The 18,689-nt window shown below is 42.4% G+C and overlaps 2 protein-coding genes across 5 annotated transcripts; both read left to right on the top strand.

Annotated features, from left to right (window-relative positions):
- The first annotated feature begins 793 nt into the window (after positions 1-793).
- LOC115749006 lies at positions 794-7,806 on the top strand. Of its 3 annotated transcripts, none has more exons than XM_030685693.2 (2): positions 794-1,974; positions 2,243-2,387. In XM_030685693.2, the coding sequence occupies exons 1-2, from the start codon at positions 1,092-1,094 to the stop codon at positions 2,314-2,316; spliced, it is 957 nt and encodes a 318-aa protein (XP_030541553.1). In that variant the 5' UTR covers positions 794-1,091; the 3' UTR covers positions 2,317-2,387. The 3 variants fall into 3 exon arrangements, with proteins under 3 accessions (XP_030541553.1, XP_030541552.1, XP_030541549.1); XM_030685692.2 differs by having other exon boundaries at positions 2,240-2,387; XM_030685689.2 differs by lacking the exon at positions 2,243-2,387 and adding an exon at positions 7,772-7,806 and having other exon boundaries at positions 802-2,235.
- Positions 7,807-8,608: 802 nt separating this feature from the next.
- LOC115749009 lies at positions 8,609-10,839 on the top strand. Of its 2 annotated transcripts, XM_048274418.1 has the most exons (3): positions 8,609-8,885; positions 9,266-10,192; positions 10,223-10,839. In XM_048274418.1, the coding sequence occupies exons 2-3, from the start codon at positions 9,299-9,301 to the stop codon at positions 10,541-10,543; spliced, it is 1,215 nt and encodes a 404-aa protein (XP_048130375.1). In that variant the 5' UTR covers positions 8,609-8,885; positions 9,266-9,298; the 3' UTR covers positions 10,544-10,839. The 2 variants fall into 2 exon arrangements, with proteins under 2 accessions (XP_048130375.1, XP_048130374.1); XM_048274417.1 differs by having other exon boundaries at positions 8,609-10,192.
- The last annotated feature ends 7,850 nt before the right edge of the window (positions 10,840-18,689 follow it).

The following is an 18,689-nucleotide window of genomic DNA, read 5'->3' as shown; positions in this document are numbered from 1 at the left end:
CATCATTACCATCCCTCAATTACTCCCCCTTTGTCCCACCAGTCTTTCGGTCCCCCCCCTCCTCCCCTTTTATCTTGTTTTTTTTTTCTTCCCTCCTTTGATCATATTCCCATGGTTTATTTTGATCGGTTCCCGATCCAATCTAGCCCCACCCAGAAATCGAAAATCAAATCACGAGGACTAGTTCCCAGTTTCTGGAATATGAAATCTAGATCAGACGGTCCAACGGAACCGATGAATTCAGAATAATTTTTTTGTTGAACTCCATTCTTTTAACAAACACGGGTTTAGATGTCACTCGGTGATATCATCCAACAAGTAACGGGCAACTCGGCCATAGATCTTAGATGTAAATGTACAACAACTTTAACATCTTAGAGTATTAGGTCCATAATAGATATAATTCACGGCTCTAAGAAAAAAAAAATCAATCGGGTTTGATCCGTCCGATTCCCACCATGGAACCGGGAATCGAATCGCCCGTCCCCGGTTTCAATCAGTCCAGCCCAGGGCGATTCCATTTGCTCGCCCTTAATTTGTCTCTTTGTTTGTTGATATCTCTCTCTATTTCACTAGTAACCCGTTCTTTCTTCCCAACAAAAGAAAAATGAAATTGGCTGTGGCGCCGGAGACACACAACGGAATTAGGGTTCTTGGAGTTCGATGTGTGTATGCATGGGGGGGTTACTAGTGGAGCGGCAAGAGTCTACAAAACCGGTCGTTCGTCCCAACTTGGTCGTATGATTGGATCATGAGGCAAGCTCGTGGGCTCTCTACCTTCACCATTTCACCTCTCTCTCTCTCTCTCTCTCTCTCTCTCTCTCCCTCTCTCTCTCATTTAAAAATGCTTGGAAAGCGTTAGGATAAAGCGAAAGGGTTGACAAGGAAGCCTCTTCTCGTGACCCCCACCAACCCAATTGGGAACAAAACAGAAAAATGGAACCGACCCGGGACTAAAAGGAGGCAAAAGGGCACTTGGGAAAGCTGGCCCTTTCTTTCAAAACACCATCCCCCCCGTCGGCAGCATTTCCCTCAAAGTAACCAAAACACACAGTCCAGTCCATCAAGAGCACGAGATCTTAGGAAAACTGATGTATAAGAAGAAGATGAACAAGGCGGAGCAGAGGGAGCAGAACTACTCGGCCTTGGCCATGAAAGGCAAAGAGACTCTTAAAGGAGCCCCGACCGCTGATCTGCTCGTATGCTTCCCCTCGCGGGCGCACCTGGCGCTGATGCCGAAGCCCATTTGCAGCCCAGCGAGGCCGCCCTCAGAGACGAACATGTCCCATCGCCGTCGTCACCACCACCACCACCACCACCGTCGCCAGGGCCAGCAAACCAAGAGACCGAGCCCGAGGCCTGGCCAAGCGAGCCCTCTCTTATGGGCCAAGAACAAGCAAATGGGGCCCGAGATGGTGGAGCCGACCTCGCCTGAAGTGACCTGCGCCGGGCAGATCAAGGTACGGCCCAAGGCTGCCGCGGGCGCCGCTTGCAAGAGCTGGCAGTCCGTGATGGAAGAGATCGAGAGGATTCACAACAGCAGGAACAAGGTACACAAGAAGAGGAGGCCAGGTTGGATGGAATCTCTAGGGCTCAAGAAAGAGATCACGCAGTTCTTGACATGCTTGAGGAGCATGAGGTTCGACCTCAGGTGCTTTGGCTCTTTCCCGGAATCGGAGGCCCCTAGTGATGATGAGGTTGGGGAGGATAATTATGATGAGTACTACCCGAACAACCATCTGGGTGCGGAAGGAATTGATGGAAAAGAGACTTCAAGGACAATTTTCTCCAAGTGGTTCATGGTGTTGCAGGAAAACCAGAGCAACGTGCTTCGAGAAGAGAGGAGAGAAAAGGAGAGGTCTTTGGTCGATGCACCGCCAGCTGCTCCTCCACCAAACGCACTCTTGCTCATGAGGTGCAGATCTGCTCCTGCAAAAAGCTGGTTACAAGAAAAAGAAGAAGAAGAAGAAGAAGATCATGATGAGGGCGAGGAAAAGGAGGATAAAGAAGAGGAAAAGGGGAGGGGAGAGAGGATAAAGAAACTGAGGATGTTGATAGAAGAAGAGAGGAAAGAGCAAGAAGTGCAGAGGGAGAAGACAGCAAAGTTGGCGGTGATGAGATATGGCACTGATCTCCACAAAGCTTCGCCTGACATTGCAAGAGAAAGATGGGTTAGTGGTGGGGCGAGAGGAATGCTGTCAAGGAGCATCAGTTGGAAGAGGTGAGGTCCGAGAAGAAGAACGACACACTTTCTGCCTAGTGGCTCTGTTTTCTGCAATTTACTCTGTCACAGTTACACCCTTTTTTTCCTTTTGAGTCTCCTTACTCTGTAAAATATACATCTGACGTTGTCAATTTTTCCAATAATCAGTTCTTTGAGTGATCCATTCTCTTGGTTGGTTGAGGATTGAGTTGGGGAAATCCAAGCTCTGTTTTAGTTGTGACTCTTGACTCTCTCTCCGCTGCACATTCCAAAACGTGTCGGTGTTTATTGTCTGAGCTTTGCGAAGATGAAGAAGCACGACGCAAACTCTTGCATTGCATCCGTGAAAGCAAGTACGGTGGAGCAAGATTCAAACTCAACCTGTCCTAAGAAGAATGATCCTCGAAGTAGATACTATTCACCGTGCAGAGCAGAACGCCTGAGAAAATTATGTCTGAGGCTACATCTAGATCATTCAAAATACGTATAGCCGAACCCGTTAGAAGTCCGGTGACTAGCTCCTCGCGTACACTCTCGATACGCACACAAGTCCATCGTTGTTCCGAAAGACACTACATTCGCTATGGAAACGGGTCCTCCTCAATCAAGGGTCTGCATGAAATCACTTCTAATTTCTTATTTATCTGCCAGAAGTCGATTTGGCAGAGAAATTCGTTTGGTAAAAATACTACCGAAATAGAAATTCGTTTGATAAAAAATGTAACTTCTGGTTGTGTTTTTCACTTCTGAAGTAGAAAATCTTGCTGGATCAGATTTTTGAACCTCATCCGAGAAGTAAAAAAATTTCAATTCTCTCGTGTAGAATTGCTTCTCTTGAAACTCCTTCTCTGTGGATCAAATTTTGAACGCCCAAGTTCTCTCCTCTTCTGGGCACTTCTCTTGTCCAGAATATTTCTCTTCAATCGACGCCCGACGACACTCTCGGTCGCTCCCAACCACGCATCCATCTCCGTCTTCGCCGTTGCCTCCCGATTCGCACGTCCGACGATCGCTTCTCAGCTGCGATTTGTGTTTTGTGCCAAAGGAACTCGGATATGTGAGGTTAGGGTTTTCTCTCTCTATTCGGCTTCGCTTTCTTCTCACCTCGGCGGCTGCGCGTTCGTCCTTTGTTACTGCTTTCTTCTCAACTCATCGCCTCTTTTCGGTTTTGGTGTATCAATCACAGGTTCTCTCCTCTTCGAGTCATTATCAAAAGAATTTCTATTTCGAAAACTGAAATTTCGAGACATTATCAAACGCATTTCTATTTCGTAAGCTGAAATTTCGAGTCGGTTATCAAACACATTTCTCAACCGTAAATCAACTTCTGTTCAAAAGTAAAAGTAGAAAAACCAACTTCTTGCTAGAAGCCATTCTCGATTGGAGAAGTGTTTTCATGCGCACCCCAAGTGTTCGAGCTACATTTCTTGCAGTCTCACCGATTTGGTCCTAGAGCAGGTTCGACCGTAATCAATATTTCGGATTTCAAATCGGGCTGTGTGATCGCGGTGTGATTTGACAACTTATGTTCCTAATGTAATGAAAAAGTCTTAATTTTTCCATAAGGGATGTTGGCATTTGGCGAGAAATTGCGAATGATATCTACTAAATATGTAAATAGTAATAACCGATCATACGGGTTAGCTTATAGTTGATAAGTTTATAAGTATGCAAAAAAGGGTCAATAATATCGGAAGGACATTGAAAATCCTTGGCGCTTGTCGTTGGAGCTTAGGATTTCTGTATGAGCTGCCCCCCACGCGTCTTAGAAAAGGACTTTCTCTGTAATTTCTTCTTCTTTGAGTCGAAAGGTAGCAGAGGCTAATGTCCCTGGATGTTGCTTGATTGTCTAGAGATACCATACATTTCTTTCGTGGTTCAAGCATCGATGGCTATAAGACACTCGTAAAGCACCTAAAATTTGACCGGTCGAGGTGGGAGCATTTCCGCAATCCTCCCTCGAAAGCTCGAAAACTTTGGCGGTTCGTCGAAAATGTTCAAAGCGTCACGCGGCGTGCTATTTTTTTCAAATTTGAAATTGGGATGGAATGTACATGTTTCGTGACTTTGCTCGGACAGGGGATTCTTGTAGGGACATTAAGGTCTGGTGGGGGGCAGCTGTGTATCGGCGCTCGAGTATTCGGTTGACGCTTTCAAGAGATTTCCCTTTCGGTTTATATTCATCATTGGCTTGGCTCCAACAGCCACGTGAAAAGGGTCATAAATTTGGTTGGACTCCAAAACACTGCACGATGTTTAGTTAAGGTTTGAGCAAACGCATAGGTTTTTCTTCCACCAATTATCCGATCAATCCCAAACCTATTGTACGGATGATGATTCAAATTCCTAAAATTACTAACATAGTGTCCAGTCGCCCTCGCCGCCCGTCATACACAGCACGTTGATATGGACAACTTTTAGAGTGCCACGTCAGCGATCTCCGACAGCAATTGATACATTGAAATTTTGCACATAGGTACAGAATTACACTGGCCAAATAAAAAGTCTAGGACCGAATTAGTAGCCGCATAAATCCCCTACGACTCGAACCTCACGTCTTCATTTCACCTACTTATCAACAGTTAAAGTTTGACTCTGCCGTATGATGACGCGATCCAACTAATTCATGATGCCGTGTTTGATTTTATTAGGGCTTGTAGTTTCCGAAACGAAAGGGCCAAAGCCCATATAAACTAGGACTGTTTTCTGCTTTTGAGTTGTTTTGACAAAGAAAGCATGTTCCAATTCTTCTATTTCTTCAAGTAATGGAAGAATTTGCATCGGGAACCCACCTAAATTTTCTGCACGCGCGCATAACTCTTACAACTTCTTTTTGACTATTTATATCATGACACATTTAAATTGATTCACTATGTATGGTAGCTCTATAATTTTTGCATTATTCCCAACTTATATCGATATCTTAAAATTAGCAGTGAGTGAGGCCCTCGCCCAACAGTTTAAAAAAAAAAGAATTCAATATTTTCAAGAAAAAAATTATTAGAAAATGTCTACGTCAACGCCGTGTAAGACAATTGACGTCTACGTCGGTGATTTCTATCCAAAATTGATCGGATGGACTTAGTTGGCATAAATACAAAAAGTTTGAGGATTAAATGGGTTCAATTAAAAGGATTATGATTGAATTGACACTAATACAATAGGTTTATGACTTTTTTAGTACTTTCCTCTCTGCTCTTTTGTTTTTCATGTTTTTTTCCTTTTTCCTCTTTTTTTTTTTTTTTGTTTTTCTAATTTCCCCTTTTTCCTTTCCCTCCTTATGCCGTATAGATCCGAGCCCTTTGCAGCTCCTCCTTTGCCCGCCACTATCATGTCGTCGCTACTGGCCTCTCAAGTCCCGCGATGACGCCGACCTTGCAAAGCCGCCACCCCCTTTCTCTACCAAGATAGACCATTGTGAGAGGCACCCAAGTCGCGTCTTAATCTTGCTCCACTTAGGCTCCATCGAATTTGGGCTCACACTTAGATATACTGAATAGTATTATACGATTCTAATTATTCCAAGATATCTTTCTAACCATATGGGGAGAGAGCATGCACTTGTGACGGCAATAGGTTAGAAAGTGACGGTGACAGACATGCGGCACGGGCGGTCGGCTACGTGGCTAAGGAGAGAGAGAGAGAGAGAACTTGGGATGGCAATAGGTGAAAATGTAACGGGGATAGATTCGCAGCACGGGCGGTCAGTCGGCATGGTAGTTGAGGGGAGATTAGGTTTCTTTTGGCCAACATATTTGGGGGTACCAGCACTCAAGGCGAGGACAATTCACTTACGCGTTCGTGCGACCACCCCCAACCGCAGGAGATCCACATCTATCAAACGTACCTTCCCCCCCCTCAGAAAGTTCCAAAACTTAGCCAATCAATTCAATTTGGAGCGGTAGTTGACGACGAGCCACGAACCCCAATCAACATTATAGACGTGCAAAACATGGGCCTCGATCCAAAAGACAAATTTGCAGAATTTAGCCAACCCCGCCACCCACGAAACTTGTCCATCCACGACCCTCAACCCACATGCCTTGCCCAAGAACACCAAAGCGGGCGGCAATTCAAGTAAAAGATTGGTCGCGAATTCCAACGATTCCGTGCGAAGCTATGCAAATTGGCGTGCGGCCATGGAGAGACGTGACAGAATTCGGGGATCTTTAGGGTTTGGGATTTGGGTCCTGCCGTGCTAGGGGTCGGCCAATGGCCATTAAATAGAATATAATAACACGTACCACGACAAAGACGTCTGTCCCCACCACAGGCCCATTACTTTTTACACACACACACACTCTTCCTTCTTCTGTTCTTGCGCACGAGCTTCGATCACGGAAACAAGATTTAAACAAGTATTATTTCGGTTGGGATAAGTCGTATCGAACTGGGGTGTGGTTCAACCGATCTATCCTTCCCCACCCCAACATTTCTTAAGACGATATCCCTTGGGAGAAGATGCGATGCGATCGTGTTGTTGCAACGATCCTGTGGGCGTCAGTGACGTGTGTGGATCGAATTTAGGGTTTTAAAGTATTCACCTGTCCCGGGAAAAGGGTGTGTGATGTGGTCCGAGTTATTAAAGATTAGGGTTTCGGATAATGCACATGGAGCAGCTAGGATCCAGACAACGGACCGATGATTGTTTACAGGGAGGAACGTACGTATTCTCGAGTCTGAAATTCAGAGGGCGAGCGCGGTAAAAGATTCCCTGATGTTTGATCAATGATTGTAGCCATGGAAATTTTACGTTTCTTTAGTTCTGACTCGGTCAAAAGCTGAGGTGCTCAGGAATTTCCTCGGTTAGCTAATTAATTTGATTTCTTCATAACGTATTTGTGAGTTCTCTCTATTACCTTCGTGGGGGCGACTCCGAAGAGGGTATTAGGATATAATTTTCACTCCCCATCCATAGGAAGACACGGAAGTCTCGCTTCTCGATAAGCAGGCATGAGGGCCTCACTCCCAAATGAGCGGGTCGAGGGTTTCAAGAGATGACCTTTTATATAATTTAATGTCATACTTTATTGGTAGTTTGAGTTTGAATCAGTAAATAACTATTGTTATATCTTTCTCTTGTAATTAAAAACTGAATCTGACATATGAGATTTGTTAATTATAATGATATCCTCTAGCCCAAGGGTAAATCAAAATAAAATATTGTGTCTCGTTCTCAAGGGATGACTTTTATAGTTTGAACTCGTACTTTATTGATAGTTTAGACTTGTAACCATGAATAACTACCGTTATATTTAATCCATTTCTCTTATAATCGAGAGCTGTAACAAAAAATTGTGAGGTGTTAATTATAATGGCATCATGCGTGAGGAAGTATCGACACTCTTCAAAGGCCTCCATGTCATGTTGTGTCTTGTCCGACACTCCGATAGTTTTCAACATGCGACCAACATGTGATTAGCACTTCATACACGCTAGCGATATGCGAGTCCAACATCTTGATATGTCATTTCGACACGCCAAAATTATATAATTAAATCATATACTTAGCCACCCCAAAATTAATATACCCAGCTAGTAAAAAAGATAACTAATCATGAATCCCTAAAAGAAGAAGAAGAAGAAGAAGAATAAGAAGAAGAAATTCACCGATGACATTTTTAGATATACATGAAAATTTATTATGTATCTATAACGATATACATTTAATATACAACGTATTCCAATGTGTCGGAATTTTTCATTTTTGAGAAATGATGTGTCGGCGTGTCGTGTCGCATTTCGCGTGTCGGTGTCAATACTATTTAGATCATATGTTGGATGTAACAATAGTTTAAAAATGAATCAGAATAAAATCATGAGTCTCGATTTCTATTTTTCGTCTTTTAATCTCTATTCTGTTGCGTTTCCACGCCTAATCCTAACAAAAGGCAGCATGCACATGTAGATGTACTTATAGAATAGGTATATGGTACGTAAAAGTATGAAATGTCAAGCCCTATCTTTATGTCCCGCGCCGAAATCCATCGTGTGGACGTGGCTCCAAAGCTACTTAAAATCAAATCCCAATTAAGAGATTTCTAATCAGCTTTAAGCATCCAAAAGGGCCGTCCAGAAAGTCCATCTTAATGGTGTGAACACACGGAAAAGGTGAACTTTTTGTAAGTACTCTCCCACATAAGAACGCTAAGTATATTAAAAACCGGCCGTTCAGAATTAATACGCGAGGAGATGAAGTTAATCCTTGCCGAGTTGCTCCGTTCATATGTTAACACGTCATTCTAAGACGTAAGTTTTTTTGCGAATTGTGTTTGTAATATACTTAGCGTTAGTACTCCAAATCAGAAGATGGGGGATTCTTGTTCGCTCCATGCTTTTATGGCTTTCATTTAAGTTCCACATTTATAAATCGCTTTCTTGCTTTCACATTCATACATCAAGTCTATCTCTCATCTTCTTCTTCTTCTTCTCTCTCTCTCTTTCTCTCTCTGAGTTTGACCCGTTGCCAGCCACCAGCATCTCTCTCTCTCTCTCTCGCTTTCTCAATATACAGAAGGAGAGAGACCCCACAAACCCTTTGTGTGGAGGATCGATTTGATCTCTTCTTAGTGGAAAACGTTGGTTGCAACCTCCTCCTCCTTTCCCTTTCTTTCTTTTAGAGCCGAAACAAAAAGGTTAAAAAAACTTTCCCTTTTCTCTCTCTCTCTCTCTCTCTCTCTCTGTGAAACCCTACTTCAGCTGCAGAAGAAGAAGAAGAAGAAGAAGAAGAAGAAGAGCCAAGAAGGAAAATCGACACAGATCACACACTTCTTGACGTATCTTGGGTCTCTTCTCCCTTATTTCCACCAGCAAGAAAGATCTACCCATTTGCCTCTACCATTTTCACTTGTTGTTCGTTCTATCTCCAGCTCAAAAAGAAGTCAGCCATGGCGAGCGAGAGAGAGACAGAGAGAGATAGAGAGAGAGAAGTGTAGATCAAGGCACTTAGAAACTATACCTTTACGGGTCCTTTTGCTCCTTCTCCATTGAAGTTTGCAAGCAGATCAGCATCTCTTTTCTTTGGTCAGCAGTTGCTTTTGCAGGGTCAACTCTTCTGGTAAGCTCTCTCTCTCTCTCTCTCTCTCTCTCTTTGCTATGGACTCTGGTAATAGTGGGAGCATGCAATCTTCGAGCGGCGGAGACGAAGATTACGATGACTCGAAGGCTGAATCGTCCCCGCCGGTTTTATTAAATTCTTCTCCGGCTCACACCAACAATATAGGCTCCTTCTCTAGTTCACACTCTCCATTTCCCTATTTCCACCAAAACAACCACCTACCCTCTTTATATGATTCTGCTTCCACTTTTGTTCCCACCTACACTCACCCAAACCCAAATCTCGCCACCGCCCATTTCGACCTCGGCATGCTCCGTGGCGACCCGAGATCCGACGCCGTGCCCGGAGGACCCTCCTCGTCTAGCCAAGGCATGTTGCTTGCGCAAGGGGCAAGCCAAGGACAGCCATACCCAACTTCTTCATCATCCTCATCTCTACAAGCGCAGCTAGTCCATGAAGCACCACGGCTCGGGCGGGATGATCGGGCCAAGGCAGCGAGGAACCCCCGAAAGAGGACTCGAGCATCAAGGCGCGCCCCGACCACCGTCCTCACCACCGATACCACGAACTTCCGTGCAATGGTGCAAGAGTTCACCGGGTTCCCCGCCCCGCCCTTCTCGGGCCCCCGCAAGCTCGACCTCTTCGGCGGCGCCAGCTCGATTGGGCCGTTTTTCCATCCTCTCCGCCCCTCGGCTCAGAAGCTTGACGCCAACATGGTCAGCAACACGATTAGCCACCTCACCACTTCAATGGCAAACAATTTCCGTAACACTGGTTCCCACAGCGTCCCTCCATCCACTTTCCAATTCAACCTACAAAAACAGCCTCAAAACCCTCTCGCCCTGCAAAACAACGTCCTCACATTCCCTTCTCTCACACACGACCCTCTTAGTGCCGCAAATTTATTACCGGGTTTCGGCCTGAACTCCCAAGGAAACATGGGAGGAGCAGTAACTTCTTCGGATAAGGACCTCGACATGAGCCCCGCGAACTTCAACCCCAACTGGCCGGACGGCCTCGCGAGCCACGAGAACACTGTGAGGACAAGCGAGGTCGCCTGGAGAGAAGGAGGCAGGTCAAATGGAGGGAAGGAACTGGAGCAGCAGCTGAGGCCCTTCAGCGAGACGAACTACGGAAACCCGTCGCAGAGCTTCAATGGGTGCAAGCTGAATTATTCGGCTTCTTCTTCATCAGAGTTCCACAATGACAAGAGCCTGGAGAACAGCAATGTCTCTGCAAGGGGCGAAGGTAGGGTCGATTACTGGATTAGTCCCTCTGATTAGGCCTCTCCCAACATAGAACTCTGAGAAGAAAAATGGGAATATCTATTCAGTGAATGATGACTGGTGAGCATGATACGCCGAGTCCAGAAATGGAGGATGATGAGATTGCAAATATTGTTCTCATGATGAGGATTCGGTGATAGTGATTGTAATGATGAGGCCAGGATTGTTTTTTTCTGAGCCTTCGTTCCTGTTTACATCAAATAGTATCTCTCTTCCTTCTAGTTTTCTGTAGCGTTGTTAACACAATTTCAGCCAATTCCCGTATCATTCTGGAACTGGTTTTGCTTCTTCAATTCAGTTGCTAAATCTCATTGATTCGCTCGTCGTTTATAAGATCGAAGTGGACTTTACATAAAGGTATCTAGCTATTTGTACTTCAACACTTCAAATATAACTGGAATAAGCATCTATGTAAATTGATTCAGCCATGAAGCGGTATACCAAATGTTTTTTGTTCCCTTAAAGATGGGTACTTTCTTCTATGCTACTTCTGGTTGTTTCTCGAACTTTATTAAGTGAATGACACTAAAGGTTAATTACTTGCTTGTAATTTTGTTTTTTTTTTGGAAATTTTTCCTTGTCATTGATATTGATTCACATCGAATTTTAGTTGAATCGGAGAAATAAGTAGGTGTGTAGCGTAAATGAAGAGGCGTGGCCTAACATGGCCTCAATATAGTGCTTTATTTTTTACTTAATGTTTTGCCTACTGCTGCTATCCATGCACGAAAATTTATTCTAGTGAAAAAAAGAATCCCTCGTGCTAATTCTATTAATAATCTATATCTATAATCTACGCAATTCCACATCAGAACTCCTTGATGGTAGCTTTCCTAGCCATAAAATTTGACCAGAAATTACTGAAGTTGGATCTTCATTGGCAATAAGCATTGACACGGGGTGGATTGTTTGAGCATTTTGGTAAGTGTCCATTGTGATGATGGTGATCAGATTCCTTTCCTGCCTTCGATTCCAAATCCTGAATCTGCCATTGTTTAAAAAAAAAAAATTGGTTGTTCAAGCTCTCCTTGAACTGATGTTGAATGATGTTTGGGAGTGGCACGAGAGATGTGAAGTCAAACCAAAAAGCCCCCACTTTTTTTCCCCATCGATTTGGTGTTATGGTATACATGTTATTAAATGTTGGAGGTGTTCGAATCAAATGAAATTCTGACTTGAAACTCAATGAGTTACATGAAAAGTCAAAAGATAGAACCCAAAGACATAAGAGTCACAAATTTATAGCTTTTAAATGGGTGCTTTAACTTTTGCAGACTTTAGGTAATACCACTCAATCAAATTGAAGCAACTCAAAAGATAACTACATGAGAATTTTGAAGGTATCGCCTACCTTTTTTTTCTTTTTCGGTTGGCCGGTATCGCCTAGCTTACAATCTATTTTTCTGTGGCTCTTTATACTCGATTACAATAACCGTCGTGACATCGTTAGATAAATTTATGATAAATCAGAATATTGTGTTAAGTAGCGGTTGATTGGTAGAGATCCGACCACTTGAAAAGATCTATGAAATACCTTTCAAGTTTTATGAATCGATTAAAAGCTCAGATATTTGACCTGTGCAGAGTATTAGAGTCACAGAAAGCGCTATACAATCAGAGCATTAATAATAGTAACAAAAATGAATTTTTGCCCAAAAAAGACCCTAACTAGGTTGAGAAAGGCTCCCTCTATGCCGTATGCAAGAGAACAAATGGCAACGAGTGCACACATAACTTTAAAACTTGTGCATGCTTCACTTCAGGATGCATCGGACCCACTTTTCACATATCTCTCGTTATTTTGTACCCCATTCAACTCTTTTACCTTCTATTGAATCAAGAAATCGAGAGGGAAACAGCCTGGATTCCCAATTAAGTCCCCTAAACAATCGCTCAGTGATATAGGAGGTAGTTCCCGATCCATCATCTGGTTTATGTTTTTCATGTAGCATACAGACCAAAGTATATGAAGAACAATATATACTAATTGAATTCTTGATTGATTGAAGACGACCAAAACACATCGAGTAATGAAAAAAGAAGAAGAGAAAATAACACTAATATTAGGAAAGGGATCGGGAGCATGAGATGACCCATCATGAGTACGATACTTTTGGAGATATTGTATGACTCGGGGACAAAAGAGATGATTCAGTAGCCATGGAATTAGGATTTGCTAAATTTCTCACCATTTTTTTTTAAATTTTCTATGGTTCTTCTTTCATAAAAATTTTGGGAAAATTTTTGGGTGGACCAGGCCAGAGAATAATAATTTGGTGCTTGTCGATGTTTGTCTTTCTCACATCTCTTCTACATCTATCTTTAACTCCCTCCATTGGTCCACTCTTATCTGTCCGAGAGGACTAGCAAATTCGAGACCTTGTCTAAAGACGGCATATAAGTTTTCAACATTACCGCATAGGATTTTGTCATCGAAATACCCATGAAATTCGATTGTCGGTCGCAATATTCCACACGAAAAAGAGAAATTGTCAAAGAACAGCCTGGTCTCATTAGATTAATCTCTTTCGCAAGCATTAACTTGCATTAAAGGCATGGCGTACTTTCCCTAATCTCAATTAATTCCATATTTTCACTAATTGCATTGGACTAAAACATTTGACACAAAACTTTGTATTAGTTACCGCTAAACGCACAGAGGTTCTAATCCACTGAAATTATAAATACACGACTGACATTAATATGAGGGATAATGAGATATACATTCCCACGTTGCACAACTCGACAATTTAAAATGAATCACCGTTACTGTAACTATACATGCAATGGTAATATTTTTTGCTATGTCTAATCTTAACTTTCTTTCTCCAAGATGGTTGGTTCACTCTATGAGTGAATAGATCTGTCAAACGGGTGAAACAATAAAAATTGATCCTATCTAAATTGACCTATTTAACACATTTTGACCTATTTTTATGCAACAAAAATCTAGCGACCTATACCTCACTCATACCCGATTATATAGCTAAAACACTTTTATATTTAACATAATTTAAGAAAATCCATGATCACACTAAGGTGAGAGCTACGAGCGAGCATACGCAAGATTGAGTGAGGGCAATAGAGAGTCGTAGAAATGGGTTGGGTATAAGTAAGTTGTGAACTCGTTTAATACCCATGTTATTTTATACTTTAACATTCTAAATCTATTTATGATCCATTCATTGAATCATATACTACAGCTCAGCCATGAAATATGGGTTCATGACCCATTTTGACGGGTCCAAGGTGAAGAATGCCATCGTCAGTTTCAAGGTTCTTAAGGAGAAGTCACCTGACATCGAAGATAAGTCCACAGCACGGCTCCACCAGTTCATGCTCTTTAAACCCGCCGACGCCGATCCGGGAAAAGGAGAATCCATTCTACTAAATTGCGTAAGCAGTGATGAAAGAGTCTTGTCCATGGCTGGACCATGACCAAGAAAAAGAGCCATTGAATTAGAATGGCAGACTACACTTAGCAGGCAATGTTAGACCAAGCCCAAGCATTATTTGTCTTTGACTATTCTCTCGCCCTCTCCTTTGAAATTCCAGCTCGAGACAGCATTTCAACTACAGAGAAAAAAAAAATAAATTGGGTTTTTGTTTGAGGGATCACACGTTCCAAACATGTCCGTACGATCGAGTGGGGTTTAGGAAAAACCCCAGCTACGATGTGTGTTTTTTGCCCAGTCCTAGAGAGAACACAAAAAAATCTGACCATACTTGGCAGGAATATTGACGTTGTCTTTTTTTTTTTCTTTTTGTTCGAAAATTGATATTGTTTTTTGAACGTAGGTTTTGGCTCCTGATTTTTCAAATTTAGGGCGATTTCGGTCACAGACGCTCGTTTGTGTTGGATATGGATCACGACACGTATGCGTGAGAAAGCAAGATAATAATCTAACCACATTGCCGACAGAGAAATGTAGCAATGACCACGAATGATGTTGAAATCATGTGTAAAATGTTGGCCCTACTTGAGTGGTAATGAGGGTTGTTGACCAAAACCGAAGATCATGTCGTGCGAAAGATTTGGAAAGTATAGCTTCGATTTAGAAATTAGGGATCGGACTTGGTCTGCAAGATGGTGAAAAGAGAAATGTTTATGAACATCCTTCTCTCCTTCTGTTAAATGTGATCCGTTACATGTTATTAACGACATCGATCATGTATTTATTTGTTTTCGGGGGTAGGTGGTACACTGCACGTACAAAATACAAAAAGAAAAGAAAAGAATGGCTCGAGTCCTGGGCGCGTAATTATTCATCCTTGTTCAAGTAATTAAGGATAAAATAAGCAAAAACACATGGAGGCGATCATTAATTTAATCCCTAATCCAACCTGGTTGGCACCTCAAGCTGCCACCAAAGTGGCGTCCGTATCCTCTTTAGTTAGGTAGCCCACCAGAAGAAAGTTCCACAATTAGAAGCAACACCTTTTAACCACATGTATTTTTTTTTGGTGGAAATTATTTAAAGAATCCAGATACGGGTTTGACCGGCCGGTTCACATTTAACACCAAACTACGTCTCCAAGCAAGATTTCAGTCACAAAAAAAAGTTGATCAGCATAATTAAACCTGCCATTAGCGGCAGGTAAAGGGGCCCCATTTACACATGAACTTAAAGGTGCCAGAAATTTATCCAAAAGCCGTAAACGTAATTAAGATATGCCAACCACTAGGGGATTGTCCCGGTGACCATTCTTCCCAAGTGGGAAGGGAGAGGTGGGGAGGTCGATTCCCCACCTTTTCATGGGGATTGGGAGTGAGAACGCATGAGTGAGGGATCGAGGTTTCACAACTTTCGTTCGGCACATAACACATACAGTGACTTATACAATAAAATTAGGAATAGAATAAAACCCGACAAAAAAAAAAAATATAGAGATGCCAATTTAATCATAAACTTCCTAATTTGGCAAATTGGTCCTTAGTATTTTCATGATTTTTCAATGTAATCTATTGAAAAATCTTATTATATTTTTTTGTTAAACTGTTCATGGTCCCCTTCTTCGTTATTATTCTGGGCGAAGGGAGATACGTGCTTGGACAGGACAATCTTTTCATTGAACAGATCATACTTTCTGGCAGACGAGACTCTTGACGACTGAATTCCTCCCCTCTCCGATGGAATGACCATTGGCCCGTGAGTGGACATGGTAGTCGAGTCGCTCATCTCACAGACCTATTTCCTGCTCTGAAGCTTTCGTGAAGAGCAAGCGAACTCGAACTCGTACTCGCACTTCAGTTCACATAGCAATGCTCGCTCGGAGTGCAAAACACGTATCTCCCTTCAGGCCCTCTTCACAATTCCCGCAACCCTTGACAGCGACAGGAGAGTATGGCCCTCCCCCAATTAAGGTGAGGGCCGCAACCCTCGCTCGGGTTTAGGACTTTTTGGAACAATCTTCTCTCATTTATATCTCATGAAAAGCGGTGGGGATTTGGTGTCGCGACACCATCTTCGCTACGTGAAAAGCTGTGTACACGAAGCAAAAAAAAGAAATTGATTTTGTGCTATTTATTTGCTCAATATTCAGCCATCCCTCGTTTGATGTAGAAATAGAAAGAGCAATCGGAAGATCATTGTTGGATTGTCTAACTTGCCAAACACCAAACACGTTGCTCTTCTACCCTTTTTATCCCTTTAAAAAGAAGAGTCGTACAAAACCTACACATCTTTCTGTGCTTGACATTTCACAGCAATTGGGTCCTTCCTGCTTGTCCTGGGGAATATAATGTTTGCCTCCTCATGATGTCCTGGATGGATATCGAGGAACCCCACTTGTCCCCCACTAAAATATGTCTCTGCATGATGCCCCTTAGATAATATCTCTTTCATTTGTCAACCACTTCAGGATTCACAGATTTTTGCTTAGGGCAACTTAAGCTTATGTCTTGGACAGTACCCAATAAGCAAATTAACTTCTACACTTTAAATATCGATTCACTGTCGACAGTGTTGTGAAAAGTTAATCCACTGAAAGGTTAAAGTACCGCCATGTACTTATCGCCCTTTCTTATCGGTGATTCACCAACCTCTAGATCCAGGTCTCCAACCTTATTCTCAAGCCCGTGGCTCGGTCAGTCGGCGCTCATGTAGGCATGTCTAGATATACAAACTCTGGGTTCCCATGTCTCGCGATCAACATGACCATTTTGAAGATGATCTACTCGCTACAGGCGCTTTTCATCTTCCTTGACAGTCACCTTCCTATTGATCAGAAACATCCAACAGGACAAGGACTAAAGAGTTTAGGTACTGGGAAAAGCTGCCACTGGGAAAACCCAGCCCAGCAATTTGACATGTGACGTCTCTCCGCAGGGCATCTTCCCCTCTCCAGCATGAAAAAGTGAATTACCATTGAGAACTGGTACTTTCTGGTCATCAACTTGCTTCCAACCAGAAACCATGATATTCCAAAGAGAGATTCTCCTTCTAAAAGAGGATCATACTTTTCGATGGGTCCTCGCGATCCGACGGTAGAGAAGAACGCTTTTGATTTTCCGTTGCCATATATGTTCTCGGATTCGAGTGATGCACAAGCAACGTTCACTCAAAAGCTCCCCCCCTTCCAAAGAACCGAGCCAGGATCTCTCTTTATAGTGTAAGAGTAGAATCGAGATGAAATCGATCAACCGTTAAGGCATCAGATCCACATGACACTGCGCCGTGACCTAGGCAGTCTCTAGCGAAAACCATCCAACCAGGGTCATCATTTTCTCCAAAATTTATGACTAGATATCCCACACAAAGAAGGCTCCTTTGAATGCGTTTGGTTCAGTTTTGGGAATAGGCTTTAGCCCTGCAAAGCCCCTCAGAAAGATTGGGGGATGACGACCGGCTGTGGCCCGGCCGAGGTACGAGCACCGGACTAGGCGGCGCTGAGAAGAGCGTTCCTTCCATCGCAAGAGTCGTTTTCTGGATATTGGACTATTTTTCACCTTTGTCGAGCTAAAAAAAAAAAAAAAACAGATATTCTTTGGTCATAAGTTTTTCTATTGAACTTTCTTCCGTAAGATAATGACTTCGATTGCTTTAGATTCCGTGTGGCAGTTGGGTCAAAAATGAAACGACGAAAAAAAAAAAAAGCCCAATTGAGAAAGTCACAAGCAGAGATAACAACTTTTTTATTGTTGAAATTGTACGTTAAATTTTTATGCAAATTATATATTGCATTCAAAGTATTATATACATACCGTTCACTAGGCCCGTCAAATGAGTGGGTTAGGAAAAAAAAAAAAAACCGACCCAAATTAACCCGTTTTGAACTCATTTTAAGCAATACATATTGAGCAATTTATATCCAACCAGACTGTTATCCGACTCATACCCGGCCCGACCCCCACTCTATTCATTAGTTTTTCTCCTTCGGATATCAAAAATAGCAAAAAAATAATAATAATAAACATAAAGAAAGTAATAAAAAAATCAACTTTAAGTTACTAAAACACATATCGTGACGTTAGAAATTCGATATAATAATAATAATAATAATAATAAATCGTCATCTTGTTATAGATTTTCCATTGAAGATCGATAACATCTCGGCCCGCCACCGACAAGTCGCCGCCGTCGACGGATTGCCGCCATGGCTAAGCCAAGCCATTATCGTGGCGAAACTCGTCACCTAACCCTCACCTACATAACCACACATCATCTTGATGATGGCTCTTTTTGATTTTGCCCAAACCCATATCAAATACTTCCTGAAGGCAACTGGGAATATAGACCGGCAACAAAGTGGGTCTAAATCTCGACCGTTCATTCAGAGATCCACATCTCACGTAAAGAATCTTTGTCAAAAGTTGGATAGGGCTCGCAAATTTTTTTTTTTTCTTTCCTTTCTTTTATTCATTTTAAGTTACTTTTTCAGCTTAATTACATTTGCTTTCTGGAGAGGACGTGGACAGTCTGGTCCATGCTGCAATAAAAGGGTTGGAAATGGCTGGTAATGTGCCCAATTCATTGTGGGCCGTTTTCATACTTAGGACATTTATTTATTGGGCCCATTTGAACTAATTTTTTTAAAAAAATTTAATCTATCCATTTATAGCTTGCTTCATCGAATTATGAACTTTTTTTTTCTTTTCGTCGAACATTGGATTATAAGTTTTTTTTTTCTTTTTTTTGGTGGG

The sequence above is a fragment of the Rhodamnia argentea genome, chromosome 2 (assembly GCF_020921035.1).
Source record: "Rhodamnia argentea isolate NSW1041297 chromosome 2, ASM2092103v1, whole genome shotgun sequence".
Taxonomy (NCBI): domain Eukaryota; kingdom Viridiplantae; phylum Streptophyta; class Magnoliopsida; order Myrtales; family Myrtaceae; genus Rhodamnia; species Rhodamnia argentea.
Note: the sequence above shows the minus strand (reverse complement) of the source record. Positions and strands in the feature narration are given on the sequence as shown.